Raw genomic sequence first — 19,443 nt, forward strand, 5'->3', positions numbered from 1 at the left:
TCTCGGATTTGTAAATTTGGTCATGATCGTGGAGTCAGTTGGACAATTTGTACTTGATTCTGTAACAGCAACGCATTAACTAATGCTGCCACCTTCGTTTCCATAGTGATTGCTGTAAATTAGGGCAAGTTAAAGCGCCGATGATAAAATATTATCTTGCGTCGGTGCTTAGCTAGCGGTAGCACCAGAGCAGTGTGTTGCAGCACTTCATTCGAGTCGACTCCGATGATCAAATGCGCTGAGCTAGTTTGAGGAAACTATATGCGGAATTACGTTTCGACCAACGGGATTTATTAATATATTAATGGATGATTTAATTAAATTTGATATTCAGAAAGTGTTCAGGCGTAAAGAGTTTTTATATCAAGACTCGGTTATTTTTCAGCACTTATTAACTTATCAGTTCAACAACGGCGCTATGCATTGAACAGCGACTCCTCCCGACGACTCTTTACCCTAAAATTCCGTTTTATTCGATCGTGAATAAAACATTTTAGGCCTACGTAGGGTCGGAAAGAATATTAAATCTAACGCGTGGTCTTTGAATTGGGAATCCTTAGTTGATTTCTCATGATGAGATCGTAGGAAAACCGCGCTATAGAAGAAGAATAGAGAGAATATCGCGCCCACGCTAATCGACAGTGGGGGAGGTAGTTCCAATCAACGAACAGCCAGTTCAGGAACTGCAACAACAGGAAGAACAGAGCAAAATGGCGGATTTAGAAGCAGTACTGGCTGATGTCAGCTATCTAATGGCTATGGAGAAGAGTAAATCGACTCCAGCGGCCCGAGCTAGCAAGAAAATCATTTTGCCTGACCCCAGGTAGGTTAGATTTTGATACCTTGTTTCTACGAACGAAAGCAAACATCCGCAATTATGCAAATGTTCTCATTTTTCGCCCTGTTTTCGATCGTCGAGATTTCTCTCGATCCTCATCCGATCCATGTTCTTTTACCTCTAATATTTAAGCGTACGAAGTGTGATGCATAAGCATCTGGAGAAGATGGGAGAAATCACATTCGACAAAATATTCAACCAAACTATAGGTAAGTGAACGGGTGGTGGTTGTCAAGCATTTCATTGGACAGCAGTGTAGCAGCATGGCTATTGGCCCTAATTTAAATATCATAATAAACAAACTATGCCACATGTTACTGCATCCCACTTCTTGCACAGCGACATTATAATATAGATCAATTCCGATATTACCATTAACCTTGTCTAATGTTAACCCTATATTGCCATTATTGGCAAGATTGCTATCGGGAGTTTCTTTCACAATCAACAATTTGATAACCAATTTTTAATTGTAAATAAAATGTTAGCTGAGGTATAGGCCTGTATAGTTTAGGCCTTTGTCAAACAGTTTAAAAAATGATTGATGTATTTTGACCCAATTAAGATTCAATTAATGTATAAAATCCGGGTATGAATTAATCTATTTTATTCTAAAACACATTTTTTAAAGTAATTTTTTTCATTTTTTCAGGTTTTTTACTTTTCAAGGATTTTTGCAATTCAGTATCAGATGAGCCTGTTCCTCAGCTAAAATTCTATGAGGAGGTAAGTTGAAAATTAATCCCTCAGTCTCAGTGAATCTTTGACTATGGCCTATATCTATTCTAAACTGGTAGCCTACTGCCTTTGAACTGGAGTGTGAAGTAAGTTCCCCCCACATGAAAGCGTACTTTGCACTATGTCGAAAAATATCAACATGTTAGATATTTGGCGAATGGCAAAATACGCTGCAAGAATCAGCAATGTGTGCCTTTAAATAGGTTTCGTCAGTGTAGCGCTGCACACCTTGCTCGGCAATCAATTTGGTCAATAGGGAATATATTGATCGGCATAATGAAAAACTAGCAACTCTGAGTAGCTGGGTTAAGAACCCCCACATTTCTCTCGTGTAGATATTTGACTAAATACAGGCCCATGTAGCTTATACAGTCGACCCCCGATATACCGCCCTCGGTATATCGGGGGTTCAGTGTGTGAAGTCCAGTGCTATTTCTATTGATTGTATACGGCAAGATTGATGTAGTCTACTATCGACAATAATTCAGTTGGCAATGCATAGTGAACCTACTATGGTATTATCTGTTGAAGTAGGCCTACCTGTTTATTTACCTATTGCATTTGGCAAGTAGTTTCAGGGGTTTGTTTATATTCATGACAGGTGAATCGAAATATACCAGATTTACAATTATTATATTTTTAGACTAGGCCTAGTACATTAATTTTTAATTTTTCATTATCATCAATACGCCATCTAATCAGCCGGATGAATTTTGCTCGTATGAAAAAAAAAACGCTTTAAAATGCAAGTGCTCAATCGGCTGCAATCGGTCTTTAGTTTCTGCACAAAATAGTGGCATTAATCATCAATATTATATAGTTACTGTTCCATGCAACTTATGTACACGTATCCCTCTTCCATATTATTTGCTTAGATTTACATAAGGTGTACGTATAGGCTATATCTTAGATTTATACACCAGAGAACGTGCGACACACCCAGGCTATTGAGTTCTTACAGAAGGTGATTGCAATATTATACATACATGACTTGTTATATGTATCTCTTGTGATCCTGTCTTAATGCTTTTTTTGTTTTACCTCACACTACATAAAGAATTATGCTCTGCTACTATGCAGTCAGTGTGAGGCATTTGTAGAACACTTGTTCATATGCATGTAGGCCTATTCTGAAATGGGTAAGTAAAATAGGTTAGTTGTTACAGCTGAAGTTTTGATTTCAGAAGTCACTGTGGAGCTGTGAATTCTTTTTTGCAGCATAATTTCATCTGTGCTATCAGATATTTTTGTGAAAACAAAACAATCTACATATGCACGAAACATTTTTTATAAAAATTTATAATTTACGCACTAGGCCCGTGTGGCAAGTGGTAATATTTGAGTGTGATGGGGTTTCAATACATATATTGTAGGTTTATGCCTGATTGCTTAACATGTCGCTAGAGAAAAGAATGGCTGAAATTCAGATGTAGAATATCTGTTAGTCGTTGATGTGAATGGACTGTTTAGCTATTACTCTGAAAAATATTGAAAAGGAATTTGCGACTCTGTGAAAGAATTACCTAGTGTTAGGTTGTAAGTCCTCAGTATTGACTTCGATAAACTCTCTGTAACTAGCGATATTCTACGGACAAATCGATTATGACTTCCAGAGACAGATCACTGGAGGCAACATGTGTCCAGGAATTTCCATCCGCATAATAAATCTGCTTTGTGCGATTACCCTACTAAATCTGCATTTATGTATGATATGGTTTATAGGGTTTGCTGTGGCCTGGCCTGGAGCTAACCTCGATATATTTGGACAAGTTGACTGGCTCAAAACTTGTTCATAGTCAGTACGAATATGTTGACCATCTTCTTGTCTCAAACTAATATTGGGAAAATGAGTCATCAAGTAGTTTTGCAAAGAAAATGTTTTCACATTCACATTCTCAATAAACAGACCACTTCACACTGGATCGAGTCCTCATCAATTTCGTGGAGTGAGAAGAGAATTCTTCTTAGAATGGATCTCATGTTACCATTCTGTGAATAGCATTTGTTATTGATTTGTACAAAATGGATCCTGTTTTTCGGCTCGTTATATATCAGCTCATACTTCCTTATCGTAACTGATGTAGAATGTGCGTTTCAAACTATAGCCTATTTTCCAGCATATCCATAGACGAAATATGGAAAAAAAGGAGATCTTTTTAGTTGTATTCTAGATGAGATTTATCATGACAAGCTTATGTCAGTCCTTATATAGCCGAGAGATAGTCACCACTGCTGTTAATTGAATTATACTGAACAAATAGGAAACAGGGTTAAGTTCCACTGCGAATGGTAAAGACCCATCATCCACGACAGCCATCTGCGGTCATATTAGTGGTCAATACCAATCTGTATATTGTCATGTTCAGACCTGTTTCCTTTTCCGTGTATAATCAGTGAAGGTAACTGTTGATGATGTCCGATCTTTTCACTGCATAAATCAGTGAATTTGATGAGTGGCAGTGGTCAAATTTTCATCCCTTCAGTCTTGTATTAGTTCGGTTGAAGAAACGTCTACATGTACACTAGTTTCCTGTTAGTGACATGTAGCAGACTTATTTGTACACTTCCGTCATTGGAATTGGCTGGGCTAATGGCCCAGTCACAAACATCCCCTCTTATATCTTGTTTTTGTCTGAAGTAATTGACATTTTGGATGATGTCAATGGTTTTTATAATGTCACATACCGTCAGGAACAACAACAGAACGTTCTCGAAGATGGAGATATTCTTCATATGCGTACACTTCATTTCTATATTGAGCTTGGTGTGATGATCCCCACCCATGAGGTTAACAATCAGTTTGTGTCCTGGGGTAACAGTCTAAGGTTGAATTTGTGAGCATTCAGTTAAATGCGGAGGGTAATTACCATGTTTTGTACTATTGTTTCAACAAAACTTTTGGGGGCTCATCTTTGGCAAGGATGAAAAAAAACGTGAACATTTCTGAAATGTAATTTTCCATGTGAAATTTTTTTGAAAATTTTTTTGAAAATTCTCGTCAGAAAATTCCCATGTAGTTTCTCTGTAGGCTGTGTATTTTGATTTATCTCTGGGCTCTGTTTGTACTTGCACATGTTCATCTAGTCAAGTGTGAGTCATTGATTAGTGTACCCTAATTACGTGTCAAAATTTTTACATTCGTAAAAGTGGAAAATGGTAGGCTAATGTGAAAAAAATGAAAATTGAATCTTCTCATCCTTGCTCTAGCAGGTGTCTCTCATGGTACGGCTGGTTTTGCAGCCACATCCCTCCCACCACTAAGCTCTACGAGTATCTGGATCTCATGTAGTATTAGGGATGTCCTGCATGTTATGGTTATGGTTGAACTGTTTTCGCGTACGAAGAGACCATAGAACGTTGGTGTTTATTCTTGGCGAAAGAGAAAGAGTACTCGATCATATGTGCATATAGGCTGCTGTAAATAGCGCCAGGAATGCATGTATACTATTTGCCTGTAGGATACCATCTATCAGATCGCAAATTCTTCATACCCAGTTAAATATCAATGATAGGAACTCATCCAGCTGACTTATTTGTTGACATTGCATTATCTGTCATTACTCAATCATATTGTTCATCACCGCTAAGTCATCGGTGTATGCATTATCGAGATTTCTGGGATATTCTTCTTTTCTATGTATCTGATGCCAATGCCAGAGTATCAATCGGAGTAGATAGTCTAACTCCCCTCGGTCGGGTTATTATCTATCTAATATTGGATGTGTCGATGTCTACAATCTTATATTCATTCGATATTACTGTTGATATGTTTACTTCAACCTCATTGGAAGCCTGTCATAAACAGGTGACAGTTGATGTGGATGCGCCGGAAGATGAGCACTTCTCTAGCCGTAGCATATCGCCTTGAATAGTGTGCAGGCTGATCAATACATCTAGCGGCAAGATATTGAATGGTTTGGACAGTTCGATGGAAGAAAGTGGTTCAACCTCTTAATGGGATTCAATATTGTTAGTATCAGGAGGGATTTCTGATTCCTGCAGTTTCGCAGAGCTTATATTCAGCATGACCTGTTACATTTAAGTATTGCCGAATCTAGGAATTGTGGCTCAATCATTTGCAGGAATTCGCATGGTTATTCCTGAACCATTCTTTCTCTCTTATAGTAAATTAGAAAACATTGGATATGACTGGACTTGATTTCCTAATAGCATCTTTCGTGGTAACCATGTCACTATTTTAAACCTCTTTCCACTTGATTAAAACTCAACCATAAGGGGAAGCCATGGTTATGGCCTACGGGCGGAACAAAATATATTTACAGAAGTAGGAAATATTATAAATCCGAGGATGATATGCACCTGATTTTTACCATTGTGCTAATGCCCTCAACACGTACCCAGATCATGCTGCTAGGTGATGCCATTATACCACATTTAGCTGGTTTTTACTATGAAAATGGACCGATATGATCTTATTGGTTTGGTGTAATAATAATATCGCGTATTTCATCAATCGGTGGTTAAATGTGTTCATTCCGTTGCATACTCTGTATAGCAGTTAATTGATGGACAAGGTGGTTGTATTTATTTACTACGGTGTTCATACAACATGCAATTATTATTCTCTTATGAACAGCTGGAACTGCATTTCTTTACCGGTTGGAATTTACCTGTGAAACTGATGTGTTCAATGCTATATTACTCGGGCCTAAAAATAACTGATTGTTTTGAATTCAATTAGTAAACGTTATTGTAAGAAAATGACTAAATGTTATATGTCTCAAAGACAATTTGGCTGGACAAGTTGACACATGATATATCCCAAAGCTTCTAAGGATGAACCATGGAAATTGGAACCTTGTGATTTCTCATCCCCAATATGGTGGGGTGAACGGCTACAGTGCCTACGCGTAGGATTAAAAGTTTCAGGTCCATGTTGCACCATTCATTATGAAACCGTGGCAAAGAAAATCATTTGATCATCTCCAACAGACGATGGTGGTTAGGTAGTTAGTGAACTAGAAATATCAGTACCTGCCAGGTTGCCGCTGGTTGTAATCATAGTGCATCTCATTCCAACTGTTTCACTACAAGAAGCATTCAAATCTGAAACCAACAAATCACTGTAGTTCAGGATTGTTATGACCTTCGGCGTAAGAGTAAATGCAAGCGCAAACTGAAAGCTATAATTGATCACCCCAATGTCACTTAATGATGACTTTTTGTGTTACATCCATTAGTAATTTTGAAAAGTTTAGCCTGAATTATGTGGAATACTATGAACCGGCAGGATATACGTATTCAAGATTGAGCAAAGATTTTTACTATAACTGCAATCCTTCGATCTCCGTGTGCTGTCAGAGTCGGTCACATAGTTAGATTAATAGTATTAGGTTTTGAAAATGCAATGTGTTCATAGATAAATCATGGTAAATGATACAAAAGTGTTTGTGATGGCAGTAATATCTTGTATGTGTGAAACTTGCGTATAATAGCGTGTATGCTGCGGCAGAGCGTTCATCGGGTCTATTTCCCAATCATAATATGGAATTTCTGTTTTTAAATTGAATGGTGCGGAGAACAGCGTAATGAAAATATCTTTCAGCCTGTAGGGTGTTGGTCGGGGAGAGCGTGTTGTATATTGTATCAGTGGGAGTCATAAATCTTTTTACGAGGACATTCAACAAAAGCCTGCGAACAATAAAACTCGAATAATGACTCCCCAATTTCAGAGCGTTCCCCGTGAAATTCCATCTTACACCTGAAGAGTTATTCAGTGATTCATTGCGAGATTATCGAAAATCACGTTCACGTTTCGATCAGTGATTGATGATAAGTCAGTGTTCGGACTGTTCGAATTCTTTTTCTATCAATTTGCCGAACACTTTTTACGTGTTTGTTCTAAATCTCGGATAAAGTCGTATTTTTTTGTAAACGATGAACCATCTTAGCCGAATAGAAAGCTGAGATTGTCTAGTGTTTTCTCGGGATATCGTTTGTGGCGGCGTGTTTTTTGAACTACGTATTCATTCTAAATTTGGTCTTAAGTGAGGATTAAGATATTTCGCTTTTCTATTTTGATCGGCTACGTTGATGTATCTTGTCGTCATTTTAGTTTTGGCATAGCTTTGTTTTGGTTTTGGAACAGCTTTACATTTTCAGCGTTTGTATAGATTGACATCAGAAATAGTTAATGACTGCTGAGAGGATAGCATCTTAATTGAAAGTAATTATTTTCAAATATCGATCTTTCTACTCTAGGCCTATATTCATTACCATGGAGCAAGCCTCTAATTTCCGTTCGATTTTTGTTTGTGAGGAATAAGATTATCCAAACAGCTGGATATGTAGAAGCATAAGGAAATGTATTTTGACAATGGTATTGTGATAAATAGTTCATTCGCTGATTGACCAAATGGTTTTCCAACTGCAGGATAGATGTCATGGGTATTTCTCAATACCGGCTACTCTGAGGTAATGCTCATGATGGGTTTAGATGTCTCCATAAGATTTTTTAACTGAAATACTTTCAATCATCAATGCTTTCCCGCTTTAAATGGTGAAACCAACAAATTTCTGTATCTGGTTCAGCCTGTCCCAGTACAGTGTTGAAAGTCCTATTAGAACTTGGAGGACATCTTGTTATTGTCTTTTTCTAATTTATGCAGACCATCATTATTAGCAGTTTGTACGAGGAGTAGCAGTTTGTATGAGTAGTGTATATAGTATATCTCGTTAAGAGAATTTCCTGGCATCTAATTATCATTTGAAAACTGTTTGTAACTGCCGGTATTTTTATGGCTTTGAACATTTTTAGACGTTTATTTTTTTTCCGTCATGAGTCGATTTCATTGGTTCACTTACGAGATGTTTCCATGGTTGCACAAGGATTTATGTTTGCATAAAACGAATCAACAATTCTAGAATAAATGGAGTAAATATTTGATGAATTCTCCATAGAAATGAAACCAGTTACAATTAATACAAAAGTGGGTTATCCGTTCTCCGTCATTGTGTTTGTTTTCGATTATTTTATGACAACTTTTAGATGAATATTGAGTCTTCCAGAGAGCTGTTGTTTTTTGGCGTAGCCTAGTTCGCTGACGTTAGGTTGTGCGTAACTAATAATGATTTATATCGTATTTACCTTCAGAAGCTTATTAGACGAAGACTTGAATACAACTTTTGCTTCTGTGGTTCATCGACAAGAATTTTCAATTTAATGTTGAAAAATTGTATTTCATCTCAGATATATACTTGATGAAGAGACAAACTTTTATGTAGACCAAAAATACCAGGAGCTCAGCCTTTTAAACGTGGAAAGATGTCATCATTAACTGTGTCCTCATTGTATAATTTCCTGATGCCGTCATTCATAATTCATATTTTCTAGTTCACCTATATTTTCTGCATATTCAGCCTATCACTTGATTCAGCATATCAGCACTTCAGTCGATATTCCATGTTTCTTGTTTCATCTGCGGCTGCTGCTCTCCGATGTTGCAACCACCCAAGATGAACTGTTCACTGATCACTTTATCATTTCGTAGATCAACTCCACATGCCCACTTTCAGTAAGAGATCAAGTAGAATTCTAAATATCACCTTATTGGGTTATTGTCTTTCCGTGAACTATCAATTGGATCATGAAGTTGATTATATCATCCATGGTTATATGAGTAGATTTAAAAACATAGAAATTTGAAGACATAATGAGAGGAAAACATTGAAGATTCTGTATCATTCTTTTAACGTTGCTTTTCCAATGTTTGTTCAAATTCTCAGAGACAGAATTGTTGGGTATAGACTGAGGATGGTCATTAATGGGAATTAAGTAATCTATACAGAAAATTGACCGGCACTGGTCTAATGGAATGGGTGACCGATTAGAATAAAGACATTCATCAACGTGCCTGAACAGACTCCACGTTGTGGGAAGATTCAGATCTTAACACTCGATTTCACAATCCATTCTCATACTGTCCCCACGTGCAACGGAACCTGTGACAAATCTCTCGGGTCTCGAGAATCAATTAACGATTCTGTGTTAACGATCTAGTTGTCTTAACGATTATCTGGACGTCTGAAACTTCGCAAATATTGATCTAGATGCGAATAAATCGTCGTCGCGCCCTCCTCCCAGGTTGCGTACTGACAGATTTTCAATAGCCTTCATTGACACGAGTGTAAGTCGTGGCATGATGTAAATTAGTGATGGATATCTAACTCAGTGTAGCCACATTAATGATGATATTAGCGTTGATTATAAAGTATTGTATCAATCGAATGACGAGCCGCATCCTGCGATGTCTGAGAGACCGCGCAGACCCGCAACAACTTTGAGATCATTGATACTCATTGATTTTTTTCAAGCTCCTAATCTACTTGTTGCCATGGTGATGTCGGGTTGCCTGAACATAAAGTAGATGTGGAGTTTTTGTTGTAAAACGCGGTAATGATGCGGTGGAGGATTTTATCTCGTCACTCGGGTATCGCCCCTACCCTGAACTCATAAACGTCAAATACATATATTATAACTACTGGAGCTTAACATTGTTGTTTATATATATTCAATTCTCTCTTTCATTCTATTTAAACTGCGCGGATGTTATTCTATATTTCAGTTTCATCTATTTATGATTTATGTCCATCTTCTTCAATTACTGCTATCAGTGAGAAAGCTTCGTGCTCGCGCAAATAATGCATTTATCCATATTTAGTGATATATTCTTGATTTTCTCATGGTCATTTTTTACCAAGATATTTGTCCCAAGTATTAACTGTAGCTGATAGATATTGACTGAACTGCTCGTTATATCATGAAGTCCTGGGCTTGTCTTATATAATAGGTTTTTTTTTTAATATGTATATTCTCATTTCTGGAGGACTCGCTTATCACTGAATGGCAATTAATTGTGTCTTATATAATTTCAATTTATTTCATTCGGAAAATCCAGCGGTATTAATGTGCTTGTTGTGATCCATAATTACCTGACTGTAACCTCTGGTAAAGTGTTAAGAAGAAGATATTGTATTCATATTTTTTCCCTTCTAATCTAACATCACTCGGTTTTGTCGTTTTGTCATCAATAAAGCCGTGCTGCTCGGCCGAGTCGTTATATCTATTATTCAAGCCATGTCCAGAAGCAAGTCAATTTCAGACACTTCATGCATCACATTTACATTGCGTCGAACTACATCGTAGCGCACTCAACCATGAAATCATTCTGCTGATAAAACTGCTTCCCCCCATTGTCTTAGGTCTTTCCCGAATTAATTAATCGTATAACGGACACATGATGTTTTTGCTAGAATACCTGTTTTATTTAGTCGATGTACATACTAGTATTAGACCAGGGTTTCCAGCAGTCCTCCCGAGTCCTTCTTTGTCCTTCTTTTGGAAAAAGTTTGGACAAACATCATCTTTGTCCTTCTTTTTGACTCTGAGTCCTTCCTTTTGATAAAAAAGTCCTTCAAAATTTGATTTCTATGTATTTTTGCCCCCAATTTTGTCGCCAATTCGACTGTTGAAGTATTTCATTACTCAGTAACTGGTAATTACTGGTAATTCAATTATCAGTAAGATTGAATCTACAGGAAAGTGTTATGGAATTACCCTAAAATATATGACTGGTCTACATGACAAGTATTCAGGCAAAGGCATTGCAAAAATGCTCCTTTATGGGCCCTCATTTTACTGGAAAGTACATATTTCCGAGTCAAAAAGTCCATCCTTTTGGGTCTAAAATTGCCGAAAAAGTCCTTCCTAGTACTTCTTTTTACCCCTGGCCTTATCACTGGAAACCCTGTAGACCATCTTGAAGAAGGGTTTGGGGGGTTGGACGTTAGGCTGGTATTGTAGCTAAAATACCTGTTTTATTTTATTCGAGGTATTTACTAGTATCAGACCATCTTGAAGTGGGTTAACGTTAGGCTCGTATCGTAGCTAGAATACCTGTTTTATTTAGTCGAGGTATTTACTAGTATCAGACCATCTTGAAGAAGTGTTGGGGGAGGGGGTGAATGTTAGGCTTGTATAGTTTGATGTGTTGGAGTGTGTGCATTCTCTATTACCTCACATGAGTCGCTTTCAGCGTGTTCATAATACTTTTGATTTGATTATGCAGCGTACGAAATGACAATTTACGTGCTTGCAATTCACCATCGCTTCGCCTGCCTCCTCGGAGGGCTTTTCTAATTGAATTTAATCAGCCTGTTCTTGGCTGCGGTTTGATGAATTAGAATATTTAGGTGTAATTAAAATCTTTTATGTCGTGTTGCATCATTTAAGGCTTCGTCGTATTTATAGTACAATTCTGTCGTCTGAGAAAAAAATGTGTGTATATGCGTGTATTCGTATTTACCGTAAGGCTTCATTGATTCGAACTACGCTTACCCCGATATGTCGATGGCACAGATTTAGACGTTGAATAACGAAAAAATCAAACATTGCCGCAAACCAGAACTGTCGTAGTGAAAACATGATGAACACCGATGGTGACACATGGCGATATAAGATGAGATGACAAATCCTGCCATAAATTGTTTTGTAACATGAGTTGAGAATGCCTGTGGACGAAGTAACACCATTTGTAGCATACCTGTAAATGCCTCCTGGAATATGTTGCTGTTTATTGTAACAGGATGACTTTTTTTATTTTCATTATCGGTATTCCTGGTTGTGGTTTGCTTCTAGCTAGACGTGAATGGGTTTTTTATTCTCATTCACCGCGGCTCAATGATATTATCGTCAATGGTCTGGTGCTGGAAAATAATGCGGAGATGTCTGCGATTATCGGAGCTTCGGAGCTCGGCCAATCTGTGATATTCAGTCTACAGAGCGAGATCGTTTGTACCTCGAGCATGAGAGGTTGGCTAATATTCTTGTATTCGAAGATGTCGGTGAATGTACGCAAGCATGTGAACTCGAAACATGTTCTTACTGCTGAACTGAACCGTCTATGTAGTAGGTATAGCTGCTTCTACTGATCTTCAGTTCGGCTACAGCAGATTATTTATACGTTTTCCAATATAATTCCGTCAACTGATTCTAGCCTTAATCGATCAATCGGTCAGTGGCTCGAAATATGGATCTTCAAGGTGCTTTTTCATGATCCACGAGTGGTTGGTGTAGCCGCTTCCTTTATTGCACATTTATTTCTTTTTCAAATCTGACAATGTCAAATAAATGTAAGATTTTGATTTATGGAAAATGTGCTTATATTTATGGGAAGATGCTTGCTTGGGAAGATGCTGGTATTATTCGGGCATTCATTGGTGGAACCACATTATGGCAAATAATTACAGTCGTGAAATCGCATTTAATTCGCAGTTGGTTGTATAGTAGCACCCATAGCTGGTGATTGGCAGGATACACGATTTCCGATGTCTGTACTCTGGGGCGGTTAGAGGAATTTACCGTGTATGTGACTTATAATACAAAGAATTACTGAAATGTTGTCCTGTTTATCACAATTCATTGATCGTAGAGCTATAATGTAACTCGGCAATTTTGAATTCAAGCAAGTTTCACCGGGTTGCCTTCATTTACGGTGTACTTAGGTCCAAAAATCAACAAACTTGTTGGAATCAGTCATACACAGGATCCAATCTAGCTTCACTAATATGAAAATTAGCCCACATATTTATGTCCAATTTGATCTAGGTTTAAAAGACAACTCATCTGATCGATTTCTGGGAAAACTAATGATTTATGATGTGAATTTTTGACGGGTCCATAAGTCATGGCCATGGTCGTAGAATCACATGCTACTGACTCTAAATCATTCCTATAATGCACGAATACGGAGTCGCTCTTAGTTATTTGATATTGCCTTGAAATTTCCTGTTCTTCAAGAATCCGCGTCATATTAGCAGTTACTGTATAGCATGAAATAATGGACACCGGACTACTTCTGAGACTCACTCAGGGCGATCGAATGACTCTTCGCTTTGTCAATTTAAGATAATGACATTATTTTACGTTTTCAATAATTCATATGCTGCCGCTCACCACGAACATATGGATATTGTTGTTGTTCGTGTTTATATATATATATATTCAAATTGTATTTGATTAACAGGTTTAGGTTTCATAGAAGCATCTGCCCCTATTGATCTGCTTGTACTGAAAAAATAGATACCAGTATTACCATGGACAATACATTGATTCTTATATGAATCCTAGGTCCGTGTATTCATTGATGGACACTATGTCCCGTATCGTTATGCTTTAGGTTAGACATCCATTGACTTCATGTTATTGGACATCAATTTGAGACGAGGATAAACTTCTACATAGATCATGCAGGGCCACCTCCAGAGAAAAGGTTGAAGATAAAGGTGTAGGGCTTAAGCCCACTCTTTCGCTGTAAATCTGCATCATTTCATGTTTTTATCAAACCAGGTGAAATGAATTATCTAATAGTCATCATCATAGGTATGATGACATTATTCAACTTCCTTGCATGGACCAGGAAATTCCAGCGCTGATGCTGGTCGCAATGACAACTTTAGATTTTGCGCGCCGAAATAATGAACAGTCATCGTTGATATAGTTTGAGCGTGTATATGCTGTGTATGATCGAGTCAGTTCACGTAACAATTGCCATTAGAAGACTACGCACGACGCATATAAAACACTAACAATCATCTTTAAACATTGAAATAGCCTTCGCTTCAGTAAGATTTCAGTCGAAATCTCTGATGATATTTGTGTCGTTTATCGAGCGACATTCATCTATTTTGACTGATTCGGTGACTGTTGGTACATTTCGCAGTTTCACTGCGATGAAATGGAAAGATGAATTATGGTTTAGTCGACACGGTCATATCTAAGCGATTGTTTATAACTGTTGCCATTTATAAAGATGTATTTCAGCGAGTGTCGGTCACTATTTGGAAAGATGCTGCCGGTTATAGCTAATATTCACTGGTAACTATTGTCTAACTGTGATGTTACCTAGCAACCGTATTATCATGTTAATCCTGTATGATATGCAGAGGTGTAGGCTACAAGTTCTTATCATACGTCAATATTCCGAAAATATCGGCTCCAAGATTACCTTCATTAAGTTCATATATGGAAACAAATTAATAGATCTGAAATTAATCAATTCTTATGAGGATTTTACGTCCTACTTGTAGTATCATATGTATATTTATAGCTGAATAACCTTTCAATAGATTATGGATCATATTTTTTTCCTTCCTATTTTAGATAGGGGGAAAATAACAATACTGTTACTGTGCAGCGTAGTTACCATAGCGACAAAATGCATTGTGAAGAATATGTTGATAGGATTTCAGTAGCAGTCTCTCTCTAAGTAGGATTGTACAAATGTTAGCGTTGCCTTCGAAAATGTATTTCAGATACATTGATAATTCTATCAGCGGGCTTATTGCATTATAAGAATTCCATTACATTTTATTGATAAAAGAGAAAATGTCAATTTTGTTGGTTTATGGAACGTTATTTTGTTGTATTGACCTGCTGAAAATAGTAGAGAAGCTTTTTACTCGAACAGCATTTTATGTAGCTGTTCGCGATGTTATCGCTGTCTTGACTGGTTGCTAGCCAGAAATAGTCTGATTATCAAACTCTTGCACAATACCTTCCTTTATTGTATTAAACTAACTAGCTGTAAGTCTACTACTGCCTGTATCTTCATGATTGGTTATTAGAAAATGCCTTGTTTATACTTTCTTCAGTAAATTTAGAAGAGACTGTTTTTAGCAGAGAGAATTAGAAGCTCAATGATATTGATGATGACAGCGGCTATAACGATCAGGCTGGTGTAGACAACCGGAGACTGGAACAAATGAAACGAAATAAAGAGATCCTTAACTCCAGCATGACAGCTTCCATAGATAAATGGCACTTGTGGGGGGGGGGGGGGATTTTGCATAATCAGATCAATATTGAGGTGATATCATTATTTGAGAATGATATCTAGTCACTAACTACAGTAGTAGCCACATATTTGATTGGAACAATAAACCTAACAACAGTGTTAACTCCATGAATATTGGTCATTACGAGAAGTGTAGGGCTAAAGCTTATTCCTTATACATAGGAAAGTCTGCATAGCTGTGGGCTAGTTGCGTAGTTTGTTTGCACGATTAATATATCCTCGTTTCTGGCTTGTATTTACATTGGCCAGCAGGATTGACCATTGCCATAGTCGGTGGATAACTCCTGCGCTGTTGATTGTCAGGAGAGCTGATGAGAATGAATCGATTGCTCAGTTCATGACGATTGATAAAGTCGTAGCGTGTTGAAATGAAGTTATCGTAAGTTCTGACGTCGCGATTTAACCTGTTGATAGCTATGACATATGATATATCCTGAAGTTAAATAAGCTACACCCGCCCACAATCTATACCACATCCCTGCAAGTTTTATGAACGAATAAATGAAATATGAAATGTTCTCTCTGTACGGAAGACCCTTTTGTTAGTGAAATCAGGGAGGTGCTGGAAGTTAGGAGGCAGAAGCCGGTATTGACTTTGTGACTCTGGGTGGTTTTAGTTGTATTCTATATTCGGCTGACATTCCTCTGGCAGCAGTGCGAGTTATACAATCAATCAATCATTTTTCTTATCATCATTGTAGTATTTATCCTATAGAGATCGTTTGGGTGGTCATTCATCATGATCAGTAAAAATTGAACAATAAGCGCTTCTCTCGAATGGTGTAATTTGTTACCTCATTTGTGGCCTGTGGCTATGTGTTTGGGTTAGTTTATAGTCAGTCAGTCAGTACTGTTCGGGTATAAGCTGCGTTCACACTAGGATTTCAGTACGGTACTAAGCGTTCACACTAGGAAATTATTTGAGGCCTTTTCGCGGCTCATTCAGTTCCGTACTGAAATACGTGGCTTATTAAGCACAGAATGCGATTCCGCGCCGAAAACCCTCAGTATGGCACAGAGCTGGCCATGACATGTCCATTACTAAATGGTTTTATAGATGAATACATGGTAGTGAAAACCACAAAACCCAATTGATATGCTGTGTCTATTCTATGTTGTCTGGAATTTTTATCAGGTGTTTCTTTGGTGTATTTAATCTAGATTATTAGCCAGCTTTGGCTTCTCGCAGCTAAGTAGTATTGATCTATACTTCTCTTACTATCAAATCCACCTTATAGCATAAATACAACATAACCACATGTTGCCCGTGCCTGTTCTCAATATCGGTGTGTTGCTGGTTTGCGATTGATTTTCTGTCGGATTGGTCATTACTCGTGCAGAATTGACCGCGCCCTGGTAACATTATTAATACTGTTTCATCCTGTTCTTTGATTAAATCGTACATTATTGCAATATTTTATGAAATGGATGAGTAAATTGCCGAAGATGTAGATATTACACTCTGCATCTGATATGCCATAAGAAACTAGTACAAGAGTTTTGTGGCAAGTACTGAAATAACTATTGCCATGACAACTGGCTTTATAGCGAAGCACTGTGTGAAACTGATATATCCTTCGGAAGCTTTTGGCATAATCGTCTATACACAGAAAACTAAGAAAGACAAGAAAAGCTTTGCCCAATCATCCCTCATCTTAAACACAGATTTCTGTAGGACGTGTACTACTTAAAGGATCCATTTATTTATGGCCAGCAGGTCTGTTATGTTAGTTTTATGAGTACATAACTCATTAACTTAAATTGTGAAGAATCTGCCATTGAACAAAGCCAAAATTACCTTTATCAAGAAGAAATTGGTGGCTCGAAGTCTTGTTTCGGGATATATCAGCATTAGCAAGGAACGCTTGTGGCAAACTGGGTTATTATGATCGTGTATTGATCACACGCGGTGTTGAAGAAAATTCATGTTTTCATCCATTGATTTATGACAGATTGTTGGCAGTAACGCGCACGATTAACCGATCTAAACTTTCATGGAAATAATCTTCATCACACGTTCCGATACATGCTCAAAGAAACTGCGGGGTATCGTTTATATGGCCACGGTTGATCGTCCTTGAGGACTCCCCGCGATTTAATGAGGTTGATCAGTATTAGATGGTGGGTTGTTAACGGTTGTGATCTCCCCGATGTAGAGTTCATGGCATATAGCGTCGCCAATACTGCTATGATCTACTGATGTATGATAGCTAATGCCGTTTTAATTATCATGTAATACGCAATGTCTAGGTTAAAATCCTGTCGGGGCAAACTTTTAATTATGTATATTATAGGAACAGAATATTATTTTCAGTTGAGTTTCAGCCACCTTTAGCATACCGTTCATGTTTTGTGGTATTTTATCTTTTCAGATAAAAAAATATGAAAAACTAGAAACCGATGAAGAAAAGATAAAATGCGGACGGGAAACGTATGACAAATTTATCATGAGAGAACTATTATCACAATCACATGTAAGCCAATAGTAATTCATCATCATTCTATACATTTGAGTACATTAGCAATCTGTTTGTGATTGCACTAAAACAAAATATGAACATTACGCATACTGTTTATATATGGCAGGTATCATCATTGCGAATGTCATCAATTTTCTAAAGCTCTGACGTACTATCGAAGTTTGTAGAAATGTCATTAAATTTGTATATGCAAATAAACAGAAATTAGCGCTTTACGATGATCAGAATTAATTGTCGCGCACAGTTTTCGATACTGATTATGTATACATGGTTTTTCGCCGGAGGTGTTATAGATTCTGTCTGGCATGACTGAATTTAGATCCATATAACCACGGATAGAGTGAAAGAATCGACATTCTGAAGAATCAATTAGCAGAAATCGGTCGCGTAGCATCATTATAATCCTATTATTCATGAAATAAGATTGACTGCAGAGAAAGTGAACCCATTAACCCATAAGTCAATCGATTAGGAGTATTGATAAATCTTTACCCATAAATACACTTTTCAATTTTCCGACTGGCAATAACGTAACTTGTTTTCACTAAGAACAATGCTACTTAGAAATGATTTAGTATTTCACCAATTTTGATAAAACTATTTGCTTTATATTGTAGACTTACTCCAAAGAAGCTGTAGATAAAGTCCAAGATGCATTAACGGCTGCTACAAAAACTAAAACAATACCAGCAGATTTGTTTGAGGTACGTCAATTAGCACAAATTCGCAAAAACCTAAAATGGCTTGGTTTTTTGATCGTGTGGAAAAAAGGTATTAGTCTGGCTTTACAAGGCAAGATTTGCCCAGATGAAGATAACAACATGATCCTTGGTTATGCCACAACTGATCAGTTGGTAATTTAAATTGTGCATCTGTTTTGATTAAAGACCCGATGAACGGAAAATTAATCCATATCATGAGAAGTGGATAGCATTTCTGACTGAGTCAGTTGTTGCACGCCATCATTTTTAAATCAGTTCGGGTATCACGACAACTAGCGTGTGTTTTGTCGTTTCCAATCCAGTGTCTGTATACCCATAAATTAACAGTTTTTTGTCACATCTCTGTGCAGCTTAAGTAAGTTGGGATGCCCGCTTTGCCCATTGTTTATCGATATACCATCGGAGCGATAGTGCTCTTGCTAAATTCTATGGAAATATCTCATAGGCCTAACTAAACCGTACATAATGCAGTTATTTCATTGATATATTGATCTAATACATAACTTACTCCATTCAAATTTTTACCAATATTGTTTGATAACAGGAATTGCTTGTAGTGCAATCTAGTTGAAAAAAGTCATTCCCATTCATATGTTTACCGGTTATTTGAATTTTGCAATCTTCTAAGAAACATAAATGCTCAACGTGGCTATCTGTTCAATCTCTACTATAGTATACAATATATATACGTACAAATTTCATTAATGTCGTGAAATGCTCGATCTCGCTGGCCATTGGGACTAGTTTATGTAATGGTTGTCCGTAATATGGTAATAGCGTGACACAATCAG

At 37.3% G+C, this 19,443-nt stretch overlaps 1 protein-coding gene across 1 annotated transcript in view; it reads left to right on the forward strand.

Annotated features, from left to right (window-relative positions):
- The first annotated feature begins 691 nt into the window (after window positions 1-691).
- The window catches only part of LOC141899240 (G protein-coupled receptor kinase 3-like), a 33,659-nt gene continuing 14,907 nt past the window's right edge, over window positions 692-19,443 (forward strand). The window contains exons 1-5 of the mRNA XM_074785422.1: window positions 692-823; window positions 971-1,047; window positions 1,491-1,564; window positions 17,823-17,924; window positions 18,548-18,634. Of these exons, the coding sequence (XP_074641523.1) occupies window positions 711-823; window positions 971-1,047; window positions 1,491-1,564; window positions 17,823-17,924; window positions 18,548-18,634 (453 nt within the window). The 5' untranslated portion in view covers window positions 692-710. The remainder of the gene's footprint in view (window positions 824-970; window positions 1,048-1,490; window positions 1,565-17,822; window positions 17,925-18,547; window positions 18,635-19,443) is intronic.

The sequence above is a fragment of the Tubulanus polymorphus genome, chromosome 2 (assembly GCF_964204645.1).
Source record: "Tubulanus polymorphus chromosome 2, tnTubPoly1.2, whole genome shotgun sequence".
Classification (NCBI taxonomy): domain Eukaryota; kingdom Metazoa; phylum Nemertea; class Palaeonemertea; order Tubulaniformes; family Tubulanidae; genus Tubulanus; species Tubulanus polymorphus.